Source organism: Heteronotia binoei, chromosome 9 (genome assembly GCF_032191835.1).
Source record: "Heteronotia binoei isolate CCM8104 ecotype False Entrance Well chromosome 9, APGP_CSIRO_Hbin_v1, whole genome shotgun sequence".
Taxonomy (NCBI): domain Eukaryota; kingdom Metazoa; phylum Chordata; class Lepidosauria; order Squamata; family Gekkonidae; genus Heteronotia; species Heteronotia binoei.
Window position 1 is genome coordinate 57,756,311 of NC_083231.1, and position 20,333 is coordinate 57,776,643.

A 20,333-nucleotide genomic window follows, 5' to 3' on the forward strand; every position below is an offset into this window, starting at 1 on the left:
CTGTTCTGTAGGCCTTCAGTAAGCTACTCTTGCTCTGTTTCTCTTTTTTGTTAGTGCAATGTCCAGATAAATCCCATTATCACTTGTGACGACAATAAAATCATGCTCTCATTTAAATTCTGTTGGGAGGTAGTGTTTGGTGCAGAGCATTCACAGGCATGTAGTCAAAGAAATCAAAAATCTTGCTTGATGAGTGTTCATTAGCTATGGCATCATCACACTGGCATCTAATAATAAAGTCAAACATGGCAAAATGTAATGTGATGTCAAAGCAACTCAGCAATCCAGAAAAGGCAAGCTCAGTTACGACGGCTTTTACTGAAGCTGTTCTTCAAGGGCTCTGCAAGATCCTCCAACCCATTTCCTTTTCCTTGGCATTCTACATTTGTTGCTTCTGCTAATACATTCATACTGTAATAGAGGTGAAAGTGGAGTTTAATTATATAATCTTGACAATGGCAATAGGATTAAGAAGTAATCCTTGCTAATCAAGTAAGTGTGGGTTAGAAATGAAGTTGAAATTGTCAGGGGTCTTCTGCGGGACCTGAGCTGCCCCAGTTCCTTCAGCTGTCTGCTTGCCCTGTAATTGAATGTCTGAAAGTGATTGAAAAAATGTTATTTCTTCCCTGGATTACATGCTAATGTACAAAGGGCAAAGGGAGACAGCAAAAGAACACATAGCTGCTTATTTCATCCATTTGTGGGAATGAGCTTTGGGAAATCATGGCAGTAGTGCAGCTATCAGATGCCCATCTGCAAACACAATGTATTTGTACGCTGGGAATAGGGAGCAAAGCTGCTCTGATCTCAGCTGAGCATCTCTGCTATTGTCCTACTGGCACACATTGAGATTGATGCAAGATTAAAGATCATCACACCTCCTAACAATTGACAGAAATGACAATTCATCTGAATTTTTTGGCAGTTATTCACCCATTGATTACCTAAGCGTGTGCACCTCATTTATACGTACTTCATTAATGCAAAGCAGTATGTGTCACACGTGCATTTTATAGTATTTTTTAAACAAAGAACTGCAGCTGATAAATACATCCTTTGTTGGTCTTTGCACCCCTTCTTGATCAGTGGGATGACAAACATAACCTACTTTCCTTCTCTGGATGTTGCTTTTTACAATTGTCTGCATATTGTTAGATCTCTGAGTAGTACATTGATCTCTTTTTGTGATAAACTCGGTGGAGATGTGATTATTCCAATAAAAATTCATTCAGTTGGAAACCAACACTCCAGCTGTTTATTCCCACAGTCCCTGAGCTGCACTAACACTGTGTGGATTCCTTGAAGAATATTTAACGGGGGGATGGAGCCCACTTTTCAAATATTATGCTTACAGTCCCAAACGCTGGCTAATGTTTAACTTTTGTACAATAGAACCTATCCTGCCTTTAAGAAGCCAGAATCCATTAAAAAAAACCAACACCTAAATATGCAAAAGAAGGAAATCTGGGTCAAATTGGGTTGCAACTCCTCCAAAATTTCAACACACACATGTGAAACTAATGTTTCCCATATAACCTTTTTGCATTTGCATTATTGTTAAAAACATAAGGTATTGGGCTCTCAAGCATTTTAAAATTCTGGAAGAATAAAGCTAGATGATCTAAGCACCACCTATATGGCATACATAATCATTTGCATTAGTTGCAGCTGTTGTTATTCAAAGATTTGGCAATACAGAAATACAGCAAATGCATTGCATGTGTACCTTTTGGGACCACTTTAATTGTTTTAAACCATTCCTTTTTTGAGAAGGGGTTGGATTAGTTTTTTTTTGGGGGGGAGGGAGGTAAGACAAAATGTAACATACATCTAATGTACACGTGTGCAACCTTCTGCGTTTGCCGCTGAACGCATTGAAAGTGCGGTATTGGAGTATGTTCTGTTTCTCTTTGGTAGGTCCTGTTAGTCTTTCTGCATCAGCTCAGCTTGTGGGCCCATGTGTAGCTCTGAAGGGCACACTTTCCATCACCAGCTCCGAACTGTATTTCGAAGTAGATGAAGAAGACCCTGGTTTTAAGAAAATTGATCCCAAGGTAAGAGATCAATGGACCCCATGGAATAAGTCTAGTGACAAATTGCAAGCAGCCTTTAATTTTTCATTGCTTCACTTGGATCCAAGTTTTCTCATGTTCATAAGCTGGGTTTCCATTGCATCAATGTGAAGTATTAGAAAATATTATTAAAAATATTCCAGTGCTATTTGTCTTGTAAGGCAGGTACCTCAGAGAAAATAATTTAAATGAAGCCATTTTAGAATAAGATGTGACGAACAGTGAGTTCAAAAAGGACTGACTGTCAAAATCTGTTCTCCTCAGCCATTTTATTTAATTTTTGTGCACGCTATTGCAACAAGGCACTGTCCGTTCTACAACTTTCTTGAATCTGTATAGCAGATAGACCAGGCCTTTAAACATACAGAAGATTCTCTCTTGTTGCATTTCCAAAATAGGACACAACTTAATTTGTTTTGTCTTTCAGTTTCTCAATATTTTGGGGGTAAATAATACTGGTCTTCAAATGCAGAAACAAGGTATCCAGCCCTGTTCATCTAAGCTGCAATATTTTTAAAGGGGGGGGGGGACAAGACTCCAAATTTCCCCTGTAAAAATGCAGATACATGTATTTGATGTACAGTATCACATACTGTATTTGTTGGTGGTGCAACGTAACTGCTACAGTGGTTGCAGAAGTGTGTTCCAGGTTGCAGAAGTGTGTTCCAGGTTTTTAAAATGTGATTAATCCAGGAGCATTTTGGCTCCTGCACACATTTGCTTCCGAATTTCACAATAACGATTAATTGATAAAATACAGTGCCTACTTCTTGAGAGAAAAAAGAAGCTGCAAGACCTACTGTTTACCTATTGTAGTAAAGGAAGACGTTTCACTGTTCAGCGTTGTTCTGTCTGAATAAATCATCTTAACAGTTAGTGTCTCTAAGAAAGGGATTTCATAGGAGATGTGAGGTAAGATCTACCCAGTAATACTACAGTCATTTAAAGCCTGCAGTATAATACAAATTAATTATAATCATGGGATTATTTGAAATACATAAAGTTTTCAAACATTTTTATGGGAAGTAATAGCTTTTGAAATGTGATGAACAATTTTCTGTGCATATTAAATCTGGCACTAATTGATCTTGGGTGTGTTTTTTTTAAATGCAACCACCAGTACATTTTCAGTGTTTTAGATTAGATACTGCAGCTTATTTTTATGAAAGCATTAAAATTGTGGCTGTTTATCACATCAATGAATAATGAAGAGTCACCCCTCTTTAGGGAATCTAACTAATCTCTCTCATAATTTTAAAAATGTTTCCACTGAACTGTTATTCTCCCTTTATAGCAGAGAGATAAAAAATGGAAAGGTATCCAGCCCTGTTCGTCTAAGCTGCAATATTTTTAAAGGGGGAGGGGGACAAGACTCCAAATTTCCCCTGTAAAATTTTTTTCGAATCCTAAACCTACTGGTATTCTAGTTATGAAGTTAGGTACTGATAATGTGTATAGTTTTCTTTAGAGTATAGGCATTTCCTTTCCTTCCCCTTTCCCATATGGGGCTGTGGGTACCTGAGCTTGGCCATCAAGACCTTTCAGTACCAATCCTGCATTTACTTAGATGCCTGCTTAATTAATGTGGTTTGGTGGGTTGATAGATTCAACTTCTCTGTGTGTTTTTCTAAACTCCTGGGAAAGAAAACATTGTGACAGGATTTTGAAGTAAAACCTGTATTGGACATAGCACTGTTTGCTGATAACATCAGAGTTTATATTCCTACCCTGAGTCTGTTTTTTACAAGGAAGCTGCAGTCCTTATAGGCTCAGATTTATTCTTACAGTCAGACTGGGGGTGGGGGATTCTAGATTTATTTGGGGTCATTTTCAAATGCCCTAGATGCTTCTGGTCCATTCACAGGGACACATACAAACAAGGAGGTAATTTAGAAATTAATGCATTTAGAAAATATGTTGGTTAATATTCTGTGCTTTGTGTGATGATCACCAGCCCTTAACAATAGGTTTGCCTTTTTTTAAAGTTTGGGCTACTTTGGTTATAAATTAGAAAAGCTTCCTGAAGCTTTTACACATACATTTTTAAAATGCAGATTAATCCAAATGAAAATGAAAGTATGTGCTAGTGTATTGAGATTGTAATCATATGCACATTTTCCTGGGAACAAGAGGACTCCTTTCCTAATAAATGCACATAGGATCAGGCTTAAGGCTAATATAAAACTTAGTAGAAATGTTTCATACCGAAATTTCCCTTTTCCTTGGTAGATAATCCATTTGTGCCTGCAGATTTGAAACTTATATCTGATAAAACAATATGTTATGGGAGCAGAAAAAGCCTAAAATAATTACTTTGTAAACTAGAGTAAATTAAATATGCAAAGTTGTAATGGGGGGTGGAGCAATAAGCAAAAAGTTTTAGTTGAATATCCTCTGGATCCCTCTTGTTGCTTCTCAGAGCCCCCCCCTCCCTCCCCCCCCCCAAAAAATTTGGAGGATATACTGAAAAAACACCAGCCAAATGTTTGCAAAGGAGAAAAAATAGGTTGGTAAGGTTGCAGCGGTATTAATTATTCAAAGACAATCCATCTGGCCTTGAAATTCAAAGTGAAACTGGACTTGAGTACGGTGCCCACGCTTAAATAAATGGGAACTCCACATGCGTCGAAAGGCTAAATGTAAGGGAGACCGTTATTTCTCTTCCCCGATCCCAAATGAATCAGACTCGAAGGAAACTGAAAATACAGCCCCAAAATTCTGTTGGCGAGTTTTAAAAAATCCCCAAATTTTACTCCCCCTCCAAGTAGTTGCCAAGTCTGTTAGGCCGAGGCTTTCGAATGGGCTGCATTTAAAAGCCTCCCCTTGGCCGCTTCTTTTCCTTCGCCTTCTCGGCTTTCGGAGAAGTGGCCCGAGAGCCTTTCTCGGTTGCCTGCGCGCTCGAAGAAACCCACACGAAGGCAGCGTAAAGTTAAAAGTCATTTTTTTATTACTGTTTTTCAGCAAGTCAGTATGGGGGAGGGGGGGAGGGGGGCACATAATCTGACTTTGGCACTGAAATACATTTAACATCAGGAAACTTCGCGTGGTTCTTTCCTCCTCCCCCCTCCCCCTTTAAAAGAAACCAAAGGAGAGCAAGGGCGGGGGGGGGGGTGCATACAGTTAAATAATGTTTGTTTTCACTTGGTGACAACATTCAGGCAAACGAACGAAGGCGAGCGAGGGAAAGGAAGGACGGAAGAGACGGAAGAGTGGAAAAAAGAGCCGTACCTCGGGGCGTCGGTCGGGCTGTGGCCAAAGTCCCGTCGCTCGGTGTGTCGGGGGTGGGGGTGGGGGGTGGGGGGTTTGCCTAGAAGCCCGGGCGGCTGCGGGGCGGGGGTGTGGGCGCCGTTTGCCCGGCGCGGGCGGCAGTCTGGTGTCTGGGCGGGGGGGCATCATAGCTTGTCGAGGCTCTTGGGGTTGGTGAGGATCTCCCGGGCGAGGCGCCAGGTCTGCTTGGCGGCGCTCTCGAGGGCCGAGTGGGGCTTGCCCTGGAAGAGGTCGAGGTTGGGCAGGAAGTAGTGGGGGCAGCGGCGGCACTGCAGGCAGGAGATGAGCTGCAGGAGGATGCCGTTGAGGCGGTCGCCCAGGCACGCCTCGTCCCAGTCGGTCTCGCGGGGGTGCTTCTCGCACTCGTAGAGCAGCAGCGTCTTCATGTGGTAGTTGTTGAGCGGCTGGCCGGGCAGCTCGAGGTGGCGGTCGCGCAGCGTCTTGAGCACCGACAGGCACTTGTTGCGGCAGCCGCCCAGCAGCAGGCGGTTCTCGGCCTCGCCGAACTGGAGCACCCAGGCGTCGCTCTCGGCCGAGCTCTGCTTGCCCGTCAGCGAGTAGCACTCCTTGGAGAGGAGGTTGAAGCCCTCGGCCTTGACCTCGGCCACGCGGTTGGGCCCGGGCCAGGGGATGTGGGGCAGGGGCCACTGGGCCGCGCTGCGCGGCCAGATGCCGGTGCACTTGAAGGCGGGCGTGATCTGCACCACGTAGCGCTCGCGGATGCGCAGCTTCACCTCGCTGGTGTCGGCGATCATCTTGACCACGTCGCGGTAGCTGCACTTGTCCACCGCCTGTGCCACCAGCGTCTGGAAGCGCGAGCGGATCTTGCGCGCCGACAGGTAGCCCGAGGCTGTGATGAACTCCACCCAGAGCGACATGCTGCGCTTCCGGCCGTCGCTCAGCTTGAGGACCGCGCAGCCGGGCAGAGAGCCGTCGTCGACGAAGTTGAAGACGCCCATCTGGTTGAGGTAGAGCACCACCTCGAACTCGGTGGGCGAGATGACCTCCAGGCCCTCGTAGCGGGCGTCGATCTCGCTCAGCGAGCTGATGAAGCGCGGCTCCTGCACCTCCACCTCCTTCAGCACGTCCGACACCACCTTGCACACCTCGCGGATGGTCTTGGCGATGGCCGCCTTGCGCGCCTGGCACCGCTCCGTGTAGTACTTGTTTAGCTGGTACACCAGCTTGGCCTGCGCTGCGATCATGTTGGGGCACACGTCCGGGCTGTACACCGCGCTCTCGCAGTAAGTTGACGGATCCAACGCCGCGCCCGCCGGCCGGCACAGGCGAAGCCCGCTCCGCCCGAGCGCCAGCGACCTCGTCGGCACCTGCACAAGTCCGCCCCGCCGCCCCTAGGCGCCCCGCCGCGCCGCCGCCAGCAGCCCGCCCCCGCCAGCAGCCCGCCCCCGCCGCCTCACAGCGGAGCCGGGCGCCGGCCGCCGGCCCGGGAGCTCAGTCCTGCATGGGGGCCAGTGCCCGCGGCGGCCAAGGGCAGCGAGCGCCAGAGCCCTCTCCTTGCAGCCGACGGCCGTCGGGGTCCTGCGAGGCCTGTCAGGGCGAAGCGCTGCCCGCGATCAGGGCTCCTGGCTTCATGTCCTCTCTTGGGCCAGCAGTTGGCCGACAGTCCCAAGGCCCGGCTTTGTTCCGGCCGCCTGTGCTGCGCTCTGCCCTGCCCTGCCCTGCCGGCCGCAGCAGGAGAGATCTTGGGGGGTGGAGTGTGGGGGGAGGCTGTGCTTTTCGCTTTCCAGGATTTTGTTCCCCCCTCCTGCTTTCCGCTTCCTTCCCCCTCCCACCTGGCCTGGGCTGCAGCCGCTCTCGTGACTTCCCGCGTGGCGCGTCCTCTCCGCCGAGGGCTGCCTGGAAGTCTCTGGGTTCGCCGAGTGGGGCTGTGTACTTTATGAATGGCCCCCGGGCCCTGCTGAAGGGAGGCGGAGCTCCGCCATCCTACAATCGCCGCCTGAGCTGTCAGAAGGCCAGCCAATGGCGGGGCCGGCCGGCGCGCACGTTCTCTGCTGGGCCGGGGGGGGGGGGCGGCAGCAGGAGAGATGCTGAAGAAGGCGGCGGCAGGCAGAGACCCAGACGTGGGAAGCAGCCCCAGCGCAACTGAGTCCTGGGGCTGGCCGAAGGGAAATGGGCGGGCGATGCAAAGGTCCCGCTGGGATTCAAGATCAAGGTGCGCCTGCAGGCACTGAAGCGCCTGGGCGGCCGGGAGGAAGGGTGCTTCCCAGCGCCAGGCCCCTGCTAGACAGGCAGACGTCTACTCAGTGCTCCGGCAGGCTCCAGGCTTGACACGCTGCTTCTGCGCGCCTCTACCTCTCCCGGGGCTGCTTTGCAGAGGCAACCTGAAGAAAAGGGGCCGGCAGCATGAGTGGAACAGGCTGGCACTCCTTGTTTGCAGGGCCCAAGTTAAATCAAAGATCTTCTTTAAAAGATCCCGGGTTACCTCAATATGTCTATTTCATTCTCTTGCTTTGAAAAACGAAACAGGGGGTGCCAAACGTCTGGAGCCTGTGCGCCTGCACAGCGATGCAGTAGTTGGGTACAAGGAAGGGGTGGATAAAAGCATGTAAACAGAAGTTATTTTGATAAATCTGTAAAAATACGAAAATGCTATATACTGTACTAAAGTCGACTAGACAATTCTTCCACTTCGCGGTCAGTAGCTGCTCAAAATGTACAAGGTATTTTTTGTCCCTTAAGATTTTCTATCTTTCTTTTAAAAATGTACGGCTACTAATAACGTATCCAACCCACTGACAAAGCAGGAGTCAAGTGGCACCTTTAAGACCAACCAATTTTTATTTAGAACGTTCTAACTAAAACTTGGTCTAAAAGGTGCCGCTTGACTCCTGCTTTGTTCAGCTGCTTCAGACCAACACGGCTGCCCGCCTGGATCCAACCCACTAAGTAATCGTTTGAATTTCATTCATGAAGACACTATCAGACCGCGGGTCTTTTCGTTTTGTGGGTTTCGGTAGAATAGTCAGATATCTTCGTTTCTCCAAAAATCTGAGAAAATATCTTTTTTTTTTCCTGATTTGCAAACGCCTCGAGACCGCTGCGTAGCCAGGAAACACATATTAACATCCTGAATTGCACATTTTCGTATTGTCCTCTCCGCATCACTAACAGCCGATGCATTTTGCCTCTAAACGAAGTTTCTTAATTTTAAAAAAGAATGTGGATGATCTGCATTCATAAAAAAAAAAAAAAGACTTCGGCATTCCACTGTATTTAACGTAGAAGTACATCTCTCCCGCAAGTCTGTAGCACATCCGACGTGCCCGAAAGCAAACTGCCCTCTTTCCGTTTTTCTCCGCGTTTTATTCCGTTCTCCTTCACCTTCCGTCGTTGAACTTGGTCCGGCCAGGTTTTTCTGGCTGCGCCCGGGGCAGAAGCTTTTGACGGGGTGGGGAGGGGAGGGGGCTCACCAGTTACTTCCAGCCCGTCAGCCCGATCCACCTTGAATTACACAAAGCAGATTCTAGGTCTCTTCCCAAATTTCTTTCTCTTTTTTTGTGTGTTGCGGAGAAGCCCGACCGAAGCAGATAAAAGTGTGTGTTTCATGGCGGCTGGGGGGGAGAAAAACAAAACGTAACCATCCCGTCAGCTAACTCAGGGAAACGAAATGCCGTCGATGCCAGGCGGCCTTCGAAAGAAGCAGAGGCAGCTCCGAGCACGGGCTCAGGGAAGCGTCTGTCTGTCTTGCAAGCCAGGGAAGCGTTAGGAGGGGGATTGTAGGCGGGCGATCCTAAGACGCGTCTTCTCTGGGCAGCGCTAAGGCCTCCGGAGCGCAGGCACCCGATGGGGCTGTTGGAAGTGGGTGCGCCCGTGTTTACGGGAAAGCACCGTGACTTGGCTACTTTGAAGCCCCGGTTCTCCCAGGGAGCTTGCGGGCCTCGGATTGCAGCATCTCCAGAGAGGGAGAGGAACGCAGCGGCGCCCCTCCGCCCCGGCCTTTCCGAGGGGCTGCCTGGACTCAGAGGAGGAGAGGGCGAGGGCCGGCCTGCCTCCCTCCCTCCCTCCTTCCTGGGTGGCGTCTAGGGTTGGAGCGCCACAGGACATGACACGGAATTCCGCGGCGGGACTCCCCACCCCCACCCGCGAAAGGTCTTGAGGATTTCGGCCTCTGATGGAAAGGGGGGGGGGGCCATTCCCGGGGCTGCCTCGACGGGACGGCCTTTGCCCTGAAGTGAGAGTCTCGTTCCGCCCTGGGCGACTGAGAAGAAGCCAGCAGCCCAACTTGGACGCGGCTGGCCCCTTAGTAGCCCAGGCTGCCGTCTGAAGCTCTGGTGTCTTGGAAGGCAAGCCCCGGGACGGAAGCGGGCTCGGACTGCAGCCCTTTTGGTTTCCTCGCAGCCATTCATTCCCAATCGCAACCCCCTCCCCCGTCCCGAGGTCGAAGCTCTAGTGAAGAATAAATCAGCTTGAAACAAAAGCCGCCCCGGATTTATGGCTCGGAGCACTAATTAGAAACATCATTTGAGCCATAAACTTAAACACTTTCGAGCAAATGATGCCTCGCCTCGCCTCGCCTTCTGCGGCTGCTGCCCGGCTTTCCCCGAGGCGCGCTGCCTGCTCGGTCTGTGGCGGAATGTGCCCTCTGCTTCTCGCCCGAAGAAGGGGAGGGGAAGGAAGGAAGGAAGGATGAAGGCTTGAAGCAAGAAGGGGCGGCGGGGGGGGGGGTGGCGGCGAGGCGAGGCTCGGCGGGGAGGGAGCGAGCGAGCTGCACTTGCGGCGGCCGAAGAGCCCTCCCCTTCCACCGCGGAGCGGCTCCTTGCCGGGCCCTGCAAGCGAAGTGGCAGCCTCGCCGCCGCCGGGCGCAGGAGAGCCTGGCTGCGGCTCCCAGGAGGAGAGGGGAAGGGAAAGCTGAGCAGGCTGCCCGCCCGCCGGCTTCTCTGGCCGGTTCTAATCCGGCCGCTGCACATCGTGGAGTTAATGAGGCGGGGGCCCGATCTGATGGGCCTTGACAAATTCATTAGGGAGGCTGCGGGGCCGCTGGGTTGGGCTGGGAAACATCGTGTTTGTTTGGCTTCGGCAATGGCAACCTCAGCACGCCGCTGCCTGGAGCGAGAGCCGCTCGGAAGGAGCCCTGTTTGGCGTGGGGAGCCTCTTGCTCTTTTCTTGGCTGGCCCCGCAGCCTCCCCTGGCTTCTCCCGGGGATCCCTGGCCTTGCGGCACTGCTGCTCAGGCAGGCTAAGAACGGGGAGGGGCGGTAATTGGCATTTCATTGGCAGGAGACCGCGGGTAGCCGGGAGGAGAGAGAGGCGCCTTGGGCAGGCGCAGGGAAACAGGCGGTGAGTGAGTTAGATAGGAAGATAGAAAGGGGCTGCCGAAGAGCAAGGATGGTATGCCTCCGGATTACAATGTCAAGCTTGACAGTAGAGCCACTTTGCGCTGGCTTTTTGGGTTTTCTTGTATTCTCCTTTTGCTTGGCAAGGCTCCACTTTTAAAACAGACCCTTTCTGAGCAATTTCCTTTATCTTTTACCAATCATGTAGTCTTAAGGACTGATCTGAGACCCTGGATCTCTTTGGGCACTTTTCCTTGTTTACCTTTTGCATTTTCAGGAGTTGGCTTTCAAACTCTGGGCTGTCAAAGAAGATGAGATGTGCTTGCTTTTGAGGGGAAGGGGTTGAGTAGCTTGCCAAAAATATTTGCAAACCATTAGACAACTCTGTACTATTAAAAGTGCGATGTTAAGAAATGTCATTGGTTTACTTTAAATGATATTTTGAAAACTGAAGAATGTCATCTCACGTGTTGTTTCAAGTTGTAAAAAACCAACTTGATTTAAAAAAAAAGATTATTTCTGGAAGGATTTGGTGTTTCCATTTATAGAACAACAGTCTGGGAAAAGAACTCATGCCCTTTGCCTGTCATTTTCATACATTCCTTCTCTGCTGATGGAGCTTGAACTGCTGCAGGGAATGTATGAATTTGAAAAGAAATGATTCAGGATGCCCGCTGCCTTCCTCAACAGCCAGACTAAGCTAATGGGTAAAGTAAATGCATCTGGAGGAATGACAGCTATAATCCTGTTTACATTTCCCGGATCTTTCTTTATACATTTGTGGATAGATTTTTATCAGACCTCTTTTCATCTCTATCAAGGACTTAGTTTACCAATTTGACCGGAGATGCTTATTATTTAATTACTACAGATACTTTAAAAGCAGCAAGCATTCATACCATTATAAGGTCAGTTAGTGCAATAATTAAACAGTACATAAATAATTGCTCTGTTATTATGATGCTATATTTGTATGGGTTGTTCTCTCTTCCTTCCCTACAGCCAGTGTCTCTTTCTGAACATTTCTGAGACTGTCCTTCCCTGTTACATGATATTTTCTAGAAAGAAGGCATTGGGGGGGGAAAGGGAAAGCTTATGTAATCCTGTGGTACATTTAGGACAGTATTACAGTGAATGTTCAGTTTGATAATTCTTTGTATGAATTCCCATACATTTAACAACAGAAATTATGTGATCTGAAGCCCTTGGGGTCCACTAAAATCAATTAGTCTTTAGAGGAGGTGTGCTTTGAATTCGGCAAGAGTCCATTGTTACACATGCACCTCTAAATAGTCTTTTGTAAAAATGGAGTCCCATGTTGTGTGCTTTCAAAGATGCACACTAGGAATTACATCTGTTATTTGAATGCAAACAGGCATTTAATTTGCAAGATAAATTAGCTGAGTTTTTTGCAGGGAAATCTGAAGAACTAATCTTAAAGAAACCAAAGGCAAATAAGAATGCAATTTATGTTGCTTTTATAACATGAGTTTTGGGGGAAGACATTCAGTGGTAACTTGGAATTTTTGTAAATTTATGGTACAGTTATTGATGTGAATATTAGCAGAGTTGATTAAATTAATGAAAGTTATGCTCTGTACTGGATTGCATCAAACTGAGCATTTGGGGCATTTAACTCTTTTTAAAGAAAAAATAGCATTGATGGTGTTGCCTTATATGGATGCATATGTAGTTCATGATTTCCTCAGGTTATATGTTTACTTTAGATGGCAGCAAATATAATCAATATATTATAATTTTGGGCGAAGACATTGCTATTGTCTGACATTACCACAATAAATTTTTAGTAAATTTGGAACTGGCTCAAGTTAAGCATTTTCAAGCCAGAATCAGTTTCCATAAGTAGGTATGAATTTGTGCTCATTCTTCTGAGTAGCTGCATCCTTCATTTGATGGGCCAACTCATAGTTGTAGAATGCTGCACTTATGGTGGGACACTGATTTAAATCTGAACTCCAGACTGCTGGTTGAGATGTATTGTTCTTTGTTTCTGTATTTGCACAGGTATTACTGTCTGACGTTATACTTGAAAAGTAGCCTGTCAGTCTTAATATTAAATTTTCTTTTAAGTAAACCTAATGTAATATTCTCAAACAAAATTATTGAGATGGCTAACAAAGTCCAGAATGATGTTTTCAAGGTGATAAGCTTTTCAGATAGGCTTTCTTCCTTGGAGAACCCAGATTTACCCTTGGAGATACCTGACTGTGAGATCTATACTCAGCATGGGAATGCTGTTAAAAGAAGTGGACAAAATAGTGGGCAGAGCTTAGATCTGTAAGGCTGCCATGCAGTACTGATTGTGCATGCTTCTGCTAAGAATGTGGCATGATAATTCTTTTTGTCTTGTTGAAACAGCCAACGCAAAGAATTAAAAACTTTATTTGCAATATAATGCTGTAATTATGCGTAGGAAAGGTTAATTAATCAAATTGTCCCCCTGTGTATAGAATGCCCATTGGGTATGGCGAAAAAGAAATATGTGTTCACATAAATAAAATACAGAAGCTGTATATGTGGTCTAGCTGAAATAATATTTGGTGATGGAAGAGATTGTGGCAACTTTTCTCTCTCAGCAATCTGCAACTAGGATGTAAACCAGCTGTTGTGGCCTATGTATGTAATGGTCATGCCTGTCTGTTTCTTTTCTACATCCCTCACCCCCTGTCCCACACTCCAAATCTTCTTTTATTATCTTTGGATTCTAAGCAGTCCCCCCCCCCCCCACTTCTCCTTTCTAACTGGTTTTGTCTGCAGCAAAAGGCTGAGTTGGTGTGTTTAAATCTAGTATGGATAGAGTGAAAAACCTTTTGATCTATGGCAATGACTGTTTCCAAATGATTTGCTTGCTGGGACTGGACACTATCCATGCCCTTTCTCTTCACTATCTGATAGGCACACACAAAGGACATGACATGCTACCAGATGCACAGTTAATCATCACTTTAGGTCTGTAAAAAAAAAGATGCATCCGGGCTCAGTTAAATGTATTTTGTGCGCCCTGAAATGCATACCTTTCATTATCACAAGACACAATTTTTAAACTTTTCAGGAAATTCTGTGGGTTCATCCTATCCAAAGTTGATCTTTTAAAAGTCCCATGGATGTTAGTGTGAGAGTTAAGCATCTGCTTAAACCTTTCATGTCAAAATCACTAGGGATTTAAAGTGCTTAACTTTGGCTGGATTGTGCCCTGAGTATTTATGAGCATAGGGTTACAATTAATATTGTACATACACATGCTGCAGTAGTGCAATATTTACTTGTTTTATATATCAGTGATCTCAGGCTGGTTTTAAGACCGGCAGAAACAAGGAGTGTAATTTGGGCCAAGCATACAGGAGGTGTGGCCTTGGTAACTCACATTACCAGGAAACCAGCCAGGGAGGCAGTGGGGCCCTTGGATGACCAAGGGGTAAAAAGATTACTGAAGGAGGATAGGGAAATGGCTGAGAAGCTGGATGCATTTTTTGCCTCCGTCTTCACTTTGGAAGATGAGAAGTGTTTGCCCGCTCCAGAACCGCTTATTTTGGAAGGGGTGTTGAAAGACCTGAGTCAGATTGAGGTGACGAGAGAGGAGGTCCTACAACTGATAGACGATTTAAAATCTAATAAGTCACCAGGTCCGGATGGCATACATCCGAGAGTTCTGAAAGAACTCAAAGTTGAACTTGTGGATCTCCTGACAAAAATATGTAATCTTTCATTGAAATGTGCCTCCGTTCCTGAGGACTGGAAGGTAGCAAATGTCACCTCCATCTTTAAAAAGGGTTCCAGAGGAGATCCAGGAAATTACAGGCCAGTCAGTCTGACTTCAATTTTTTATTTTTTTTTTAATTTCTATACTGGAAAAGTTGGTAGAAACCATTATCAAGGACAGAATGAGTAGGCACATCGATGAACACGAGTTATTGAGGAAGACTCAGCATGGGTTCTGTAAGGGAAGATCTTGCCTTACTAACCTGTTACAGTTCTTTGAGGGGGTGAACAAACATGTGGACAAAGGAGACCCAATAGATGTTGTATACCTTGACTTCCAGAAAGCTTTTGATAAAGTTCCTCATCAAAGGCTCCTTAGTAAGCTCGAGAGTCATGGAGTAAAAGGACAGATCCTCTTGTGGATCAAAAACTGGCTAATTAATAGGAAGCAGAGTGTGAGTATAAATGGCAGTCTTCTCAGTGGAGGACAGTAAGCAGTGGAGTGCCGCAGGGCTTAGTACTGGGTCCCATGCTCTTTAACTTGTTCTTTCATGATCTGGAGTTGGGAGTAAGCAGTGAAGTGGCCAAGTTTGCAGATGACACTAAATTGTTCAGGGTGGTGATAACCAGAGAGGATTTTGAGGCACTCCAAAGGGATTTGTTGAGGCTGGGTGAGTGGGCGTCAACATGGCAGATGAGGTTCAGTGTGGCCAAGTGCAAAGTAATGCACACTGGGGCCAAAAATCCCATCTACAAATACAATACTGGCAGAGACTGACCAAGAGAGAGATCTTGGGGTCGTGGTTGATAACTCACTGAAAATGTCAAGACAGTGAGTTGATAACTCACTGAAAAAAAGGCCAACGCCGTGCTGGGAATTATTAGGAAGGGAATTGAAAACAAATCAGCCAGTATCATAATGCCCCTATATAAATCGATGGTGCAGTTTCATTTGGAATACTGTGTACAATTCTGGTCACCGCACCTCAAAAAGGATATTATAGCATTGGAAAAAGTGCAGAAAAGGGCAACTAGAATGATTAAAGGTTTGGAACACTTTCCCTATGAAGAAAGGTTAAAACACTTGAGGCTCTTTAGCTTGGAGAAACGTCGACTGCGGGGTGACATGATGGAGGTTTACAAGATTATGCATGGGATGGAGAAAGTAGAGAAAGAAATACTTTTCTCCCTTTCTCACAGTACAAGAACTCGTGAGCATTCAATGAAATTGCTGAGCAGTTAGGTTAAAACGGATAGAAGGAAGTACTTCTTCACCCAAAGGGTGATTAACATGTGGAATTCACTGCCACAGGAGGTGGTGGCGGCATAGTTCAGATTGTAGCAACCAGGGCCGGTGCGTGGGAGTAGGCGAAGTAGGCAGTCGCCTAGGGTGCTACCTGGCCTAGGGGGAACCAGTGGGTGCCCCCTCCCTGAAGCATGACTCTGGCTCCTGACCACTGTCACCTTGTCCTTTCCCATCACCAAGCTGCCCTCAACAAATTCAAGCCACCCCCTCTCCCCGATGTGTGACTTGACCTCCCACCTCATCCTATCCTGACACCTTCCTTCCTAACATGGCCGGCAAGCATTTATTCTCACAATTTTTTTATAACATCACTTTTTTTTTTGAAAAAAATTTAAAATCAGTAAATTAAAAATGTGAAAAGTTTCAAGTTTGGTGCTTTTCAGTTTCCCTATTTTTTAATAATTGGGGGGGGGCACTAGTGGGTCATTTGCCTAGGGCGCCAGAAAGCCTAGCACCGGCCCTGGTAGCAACCAGAGCATTGGGACCCATGCTACTAGTATATGAGGGGTGAATGGAATGTCTTGGCCAGCATGGCCTGGCAGATGGAGGAGAGGGATCTACACATATATCCTTTCAGTTCTTGTTGTATTTCTGCAGATTCAGATAATCTACAACATGCTTTCTGTTGGCGTCTTTGAGGGGGAGGAAGGTGCTGAATCATGTCTAATTCTTGTATTAACTACCACATTGGTATTTATTTTTGTGTAGAGATTTCAAACTGTGTGATATTTTGTATGTTTTAGGTAGCAGCTAATAATCCCTTTAAAAACCTCTAAAAATAAACACAAGAAACTGCCTTATGTTGTCATACCATTGGTCCATCAGTGTCAGCACCTTCTACTCTGTTTGGTAGCAGCTCTCCAGGATCTCAGGCAGGTTTCATGTCACCTTTCAGCTGGAAATTGACCCTGGAACCTTCTGCATGCAAACCAGATACTCTGCCTCCGAGCCACAGCCCTTCTCCCTGCTCAAACTTATATGCTCTTTTACTTTGAAAGTCTGGTAAGCACTAATTGCATTGACTTCCCAGTTCATAGACTGGTGACTTCTAGATTATAGCAGGAAATCTGTTTTACAAATAATTTATCCCACCTTTGTTCAGGATAGCATACCTGGTCTCCTTCTGGTTTGGTTTACAGTAATAAAACTATGTGATGCTAGGATTAGACAGTGTGTGACTGGCACCCAGTCATCCACTGAACTTCAGGGCAGAGTGTGGATTTGAACCTAGACTTTTTCCAGACCTAGTTCACCTCGCTGGAAATAAAAGCATAATATTGTTTCTTTCAAGAATCTTGTGAAATTTCGTTTAGGTACTGGCAAAATATGACGTCTCAAAAAACCAAAGTATCAATCAATAACATCTATAGAACTAGTTATTTTGCCCTTTTAATGTACCTTTTAGTTGGGCTAATTAATTGTATGGAATGTGACAGCTTAGAATGGATGTACAGATCTTTGCTTATATGTAGTATATGGATATGATTCTGAATAAATCTGCAAATATTCTCATTTCAACAGAAATTTCAGTGATTACTTGTTTCTGAAGATGATGAGAGATTAGATAAAGTGCGTGAACACCAAGCTAGCATTGCTAGAAATAGCCCATGTGTTCTTGAAGACTGTAAAACAAGTTTAACCCTCCCCTCCACACACATTTTTTGTGTATTGGAGAAATAACATATTAAAAGATGTTACCATCAAGTGCTTATTGAAAATGAGTAATGTGGTTGTCCACAGATACACTTAGAGTAATGTCATGGTTAAATAGAACCTTCATGTTCAGGAACAGTGTAGATTTGTTACTAATTAAAGGTAAAGGTTGTCCCCTGTGCAGGCAGCAGTTTCCGACTCTGGGGTGATGTCGCATCACAACGTTTTCACGGCAGACTTTTTACGGGGTGGTTTGCCATTGCCTTCCCCAGTCATCTACACTTTCCCCCCAGCAAGCTGGGTACTCATTTAATCAATATTGGAAGGATAGAAGGCTGAGTCAACCTTGAATCGGCTACCTGAACCCATCTTCCGCAGGGATCAAACTCAGATCATGAACAGAGCTTGGACTGCAATACTTCTGCTTACTTCTCTGCACTCATTTAGGTCAGCTAAAAAAATGCCAGATTTTTTTCTTTGAGACTTGTACCCAAGCCCAAGAATGTACAATGGGAAATGTAAGAGTTTGACTGCAGTACTGCAGCTTTAACACTCTGTGCCATGGGGTTCTCTGTTGTTACTAATTACTGTGTATCAAAAGAGAGGGAAGACTGTCTCCTTCAAACCCTGTTTGTGACCATCCTGCAAGTATCTTGCTGGTTGCTACTGAAGAGGAAGTTGGATGAGGTGGATCCTTGATTTGATCCAGCAGGGCTGCTGTTCCATATTAACTGTGCTGTTAGTAGCCACAGGTTGCCAAAAGAGGATTATTTATTCTTCTCTTAGCAGTTGTTTATTTTCAATATATTTTTAAAATATTCTAAATGTTGTTACTAGTCCTGATTCTTTAGAGAGAGATAAAGCAGGTAACAGCCTAAATACTGACAATTTAATCATTTGCTTTTGAAGGTTTTTTTTAGCGATATCTATGAATTTATGAATGTGTGTTTACTTTAGAAGACCCCCCCCCCCCGAATGCTAGAACTGTTCAGAATAGTGATCAGTGAGGCTTCATGTTCATCATCAGGGGCACTCAAATATAAGGCATTCTTGGGATTTTCTTATTATGCAGTTTGTCAGTTGCCAAAGCGTAAACTTGGAAGAAGGAAACTTGAAATAGTTCAACATTTGTGAATTTATGTTTTATCTCACTTCACTTGAAAATTTATGAGGAGGGCAACTTAGGGGTGCTTAAGTTGTGTGTTCCAGGGCTTGCCCCCACTGATAACACCCTTGTTGGCGTGAAAGTGCAATGCAAATTATGACAGTTACAACCTTCTGTTTTGTTTAACCTGTCACTGAATTTCCTGACTCAGTACGGAGGGCAGTGGTGTGTTCAGCGAGTCCATATTCACCTAAACTTAAAAGGTCACGTTTCTACCAGCAAGCCTAGTCAGAGCCTAATTGATGAGGAGGGCAGGAAGACAGAATTTACTGTTCTGTTGGCTAGTTTCATATCGTTAGGTTGTCCTGAAAGCATCAGGCAGTCACAGCCCCTTTCATGTAAGTGCTGACCCTAGACAGGAGCTGACAATCAAAGGAGGCAGCCACAGGAACCAGTGCAAGTATGCTATTGATTTTTCAGTTAGTTCTAAGTAGTTTGTAGTATGGGTAATGGGTGACAGAGGCAGGTATGTCATTATCAATGAGCTCCAGAACAGTAGCGACAACCTTCCCTCATATTTCCTTCAGCCACTGACAGTTTGCTTCCAGAAGTGGTCGATAAATTGCCCAACCTTTTACTGACAAGTGACTTGGCAAAGGAGTGGGGGATGGGAGCCAAAAAGCTAAACTTCTGTACTTGAACTTGATGTAGAAATCAAAAGGGGGGAGGGGGATTTTGGTCTCAGCTCATGCAGTGGATTAGGCTAAGTTGCTTTTCTGAACAGCAAATACCAGCAGTGAATTTTTGTTTCTTTATAGTGGACTTGTAATGATTGTGTTGTTATTGTTTTTACTTTACAGGATACCAAAGTATGAAACAGGAAATCATAATTGAAATAAGTTGTCTACTACATAAAAAATGTACCATGTGGGTGTAGTTATAGGAGTCCCCCTATAACCACAAACGGCAATAGTGGATTATATTGATTCAATGTATATTTTCCTAATATTTAGCTATTAGCATAATTAAGGGGAAGATATCTTAGTTTTCACATGGATATGATGTTTAAAACATCAGATATCCTGTTCCTTGAAATGTGGCTCCCGATGGCATCTTAGGTTGCATTACAAACTGAGGAACCTGCTATTCAGGGTTACCATTTCTGTGTATTAAGCTAATATCTCATGCAAATAGAACGGACTATTGGTTGATAATTCAGACTTTCCTAACTGTGTTTCCTGTATTTTAGAGGGGAAAGATAATTTGAATTTATGTTTCAATTTACAAATTAAATTTATTCGAACATATACTGTATAAACTTCTGTTTCAATTAAAAAGCCATATCTTAAAGTTCTTATAAAAATACTGCAAATGAAAGAAATCCCCATTGGTTACTTTGTAGTCTACATTTTCCGAATATTGCTGTAGTCTTTAAAGGATGTAATTATACCATTTTCTTCCATCCACTCAGGTTTTGAACTGTGCCCAGATGTTAAGAAAATAGCATATGCTTAGAATTAAAAGAAATCTTTAAACAAATTGAAATAAGACAGAAGAGTAAATGTTTTGAAAAACTTCCTTAAAACAAGCCTTTGCTATGATATCTTGTTGAACAGATCTTTGCACAGTAAAATCATGTGGAGGCTGAATATTGAGAAAAGTATTAAATATCTTTCAAGTCTCTTCATTCAGAATTATTTCAATTTGTTTTGGTGGCTTTTGGATACAAAAAATTGGGGACAATACCATAGAAAAAAGTGAATTTGTTCCTGAGATTACCATGAAACAGTGACTTAAAAAAAAAAAAACACAAATTCTGTTTAGGTTTTCATTTGCCCTTAATCTAAAAAAATTGAATTTAAAATAAATGCATTAGGATTGACTGAATGATGTTTAGTGTATTTTTTTTCTTTTAGT

The 20,333-nt window shown here is 45.0% G+C and overlaps 2 protein-coding genes across 2 annotated transcripts in view; one reads left to right on the plus strand and one right to left on the minus strand.

Moving 5' to 3' along the window:
- LRBA (LPS responsive beige-like anchor protein) overlaps positions 1 to 20,333 on the plus strand; it is a 630,809-nt gene that overhangs the window by 346,089 nt on the left and 264,387 nt on the right. The window contains exon 40 of the mRNA XM_060246657.1: positions 1,918 to 2,054. Within this exon, the coding sequence (XP_060102640.1) occupies positions 1,918 to 2,054 (137 nt within the window). The remainder of the gene's footprint in view (positions 1 to 1,917; positions 2,055 to 20,333) is intronic.
- MAB21L2 (mab-21 like 2) lies at positions 5,458 to 6,661 on the minus strand. The gene has a single exon (XM_060246647.1). The coding sequence runs from the start codon at positions 6,542 to 6,544 to the stop codon at positions 5,465 to 5,467; it is 1,080 nt and encodes a 359-aa protein (XP_060102630.1). The 5' UTR covers positions 6,545 to 6,661; the 3' UTR covers positions 5,458 to 5,464.

Bases quoted from the DNA above. Each gene is read 5' to 3' on its own strand.
- MAB21L2 (XM_060246647.1), bottom strand. From the start codon at position 6,544: ATGATCGCAGCGCAGGCCAAGCTGGTGTACCAGCTAAACAAGTACTAC.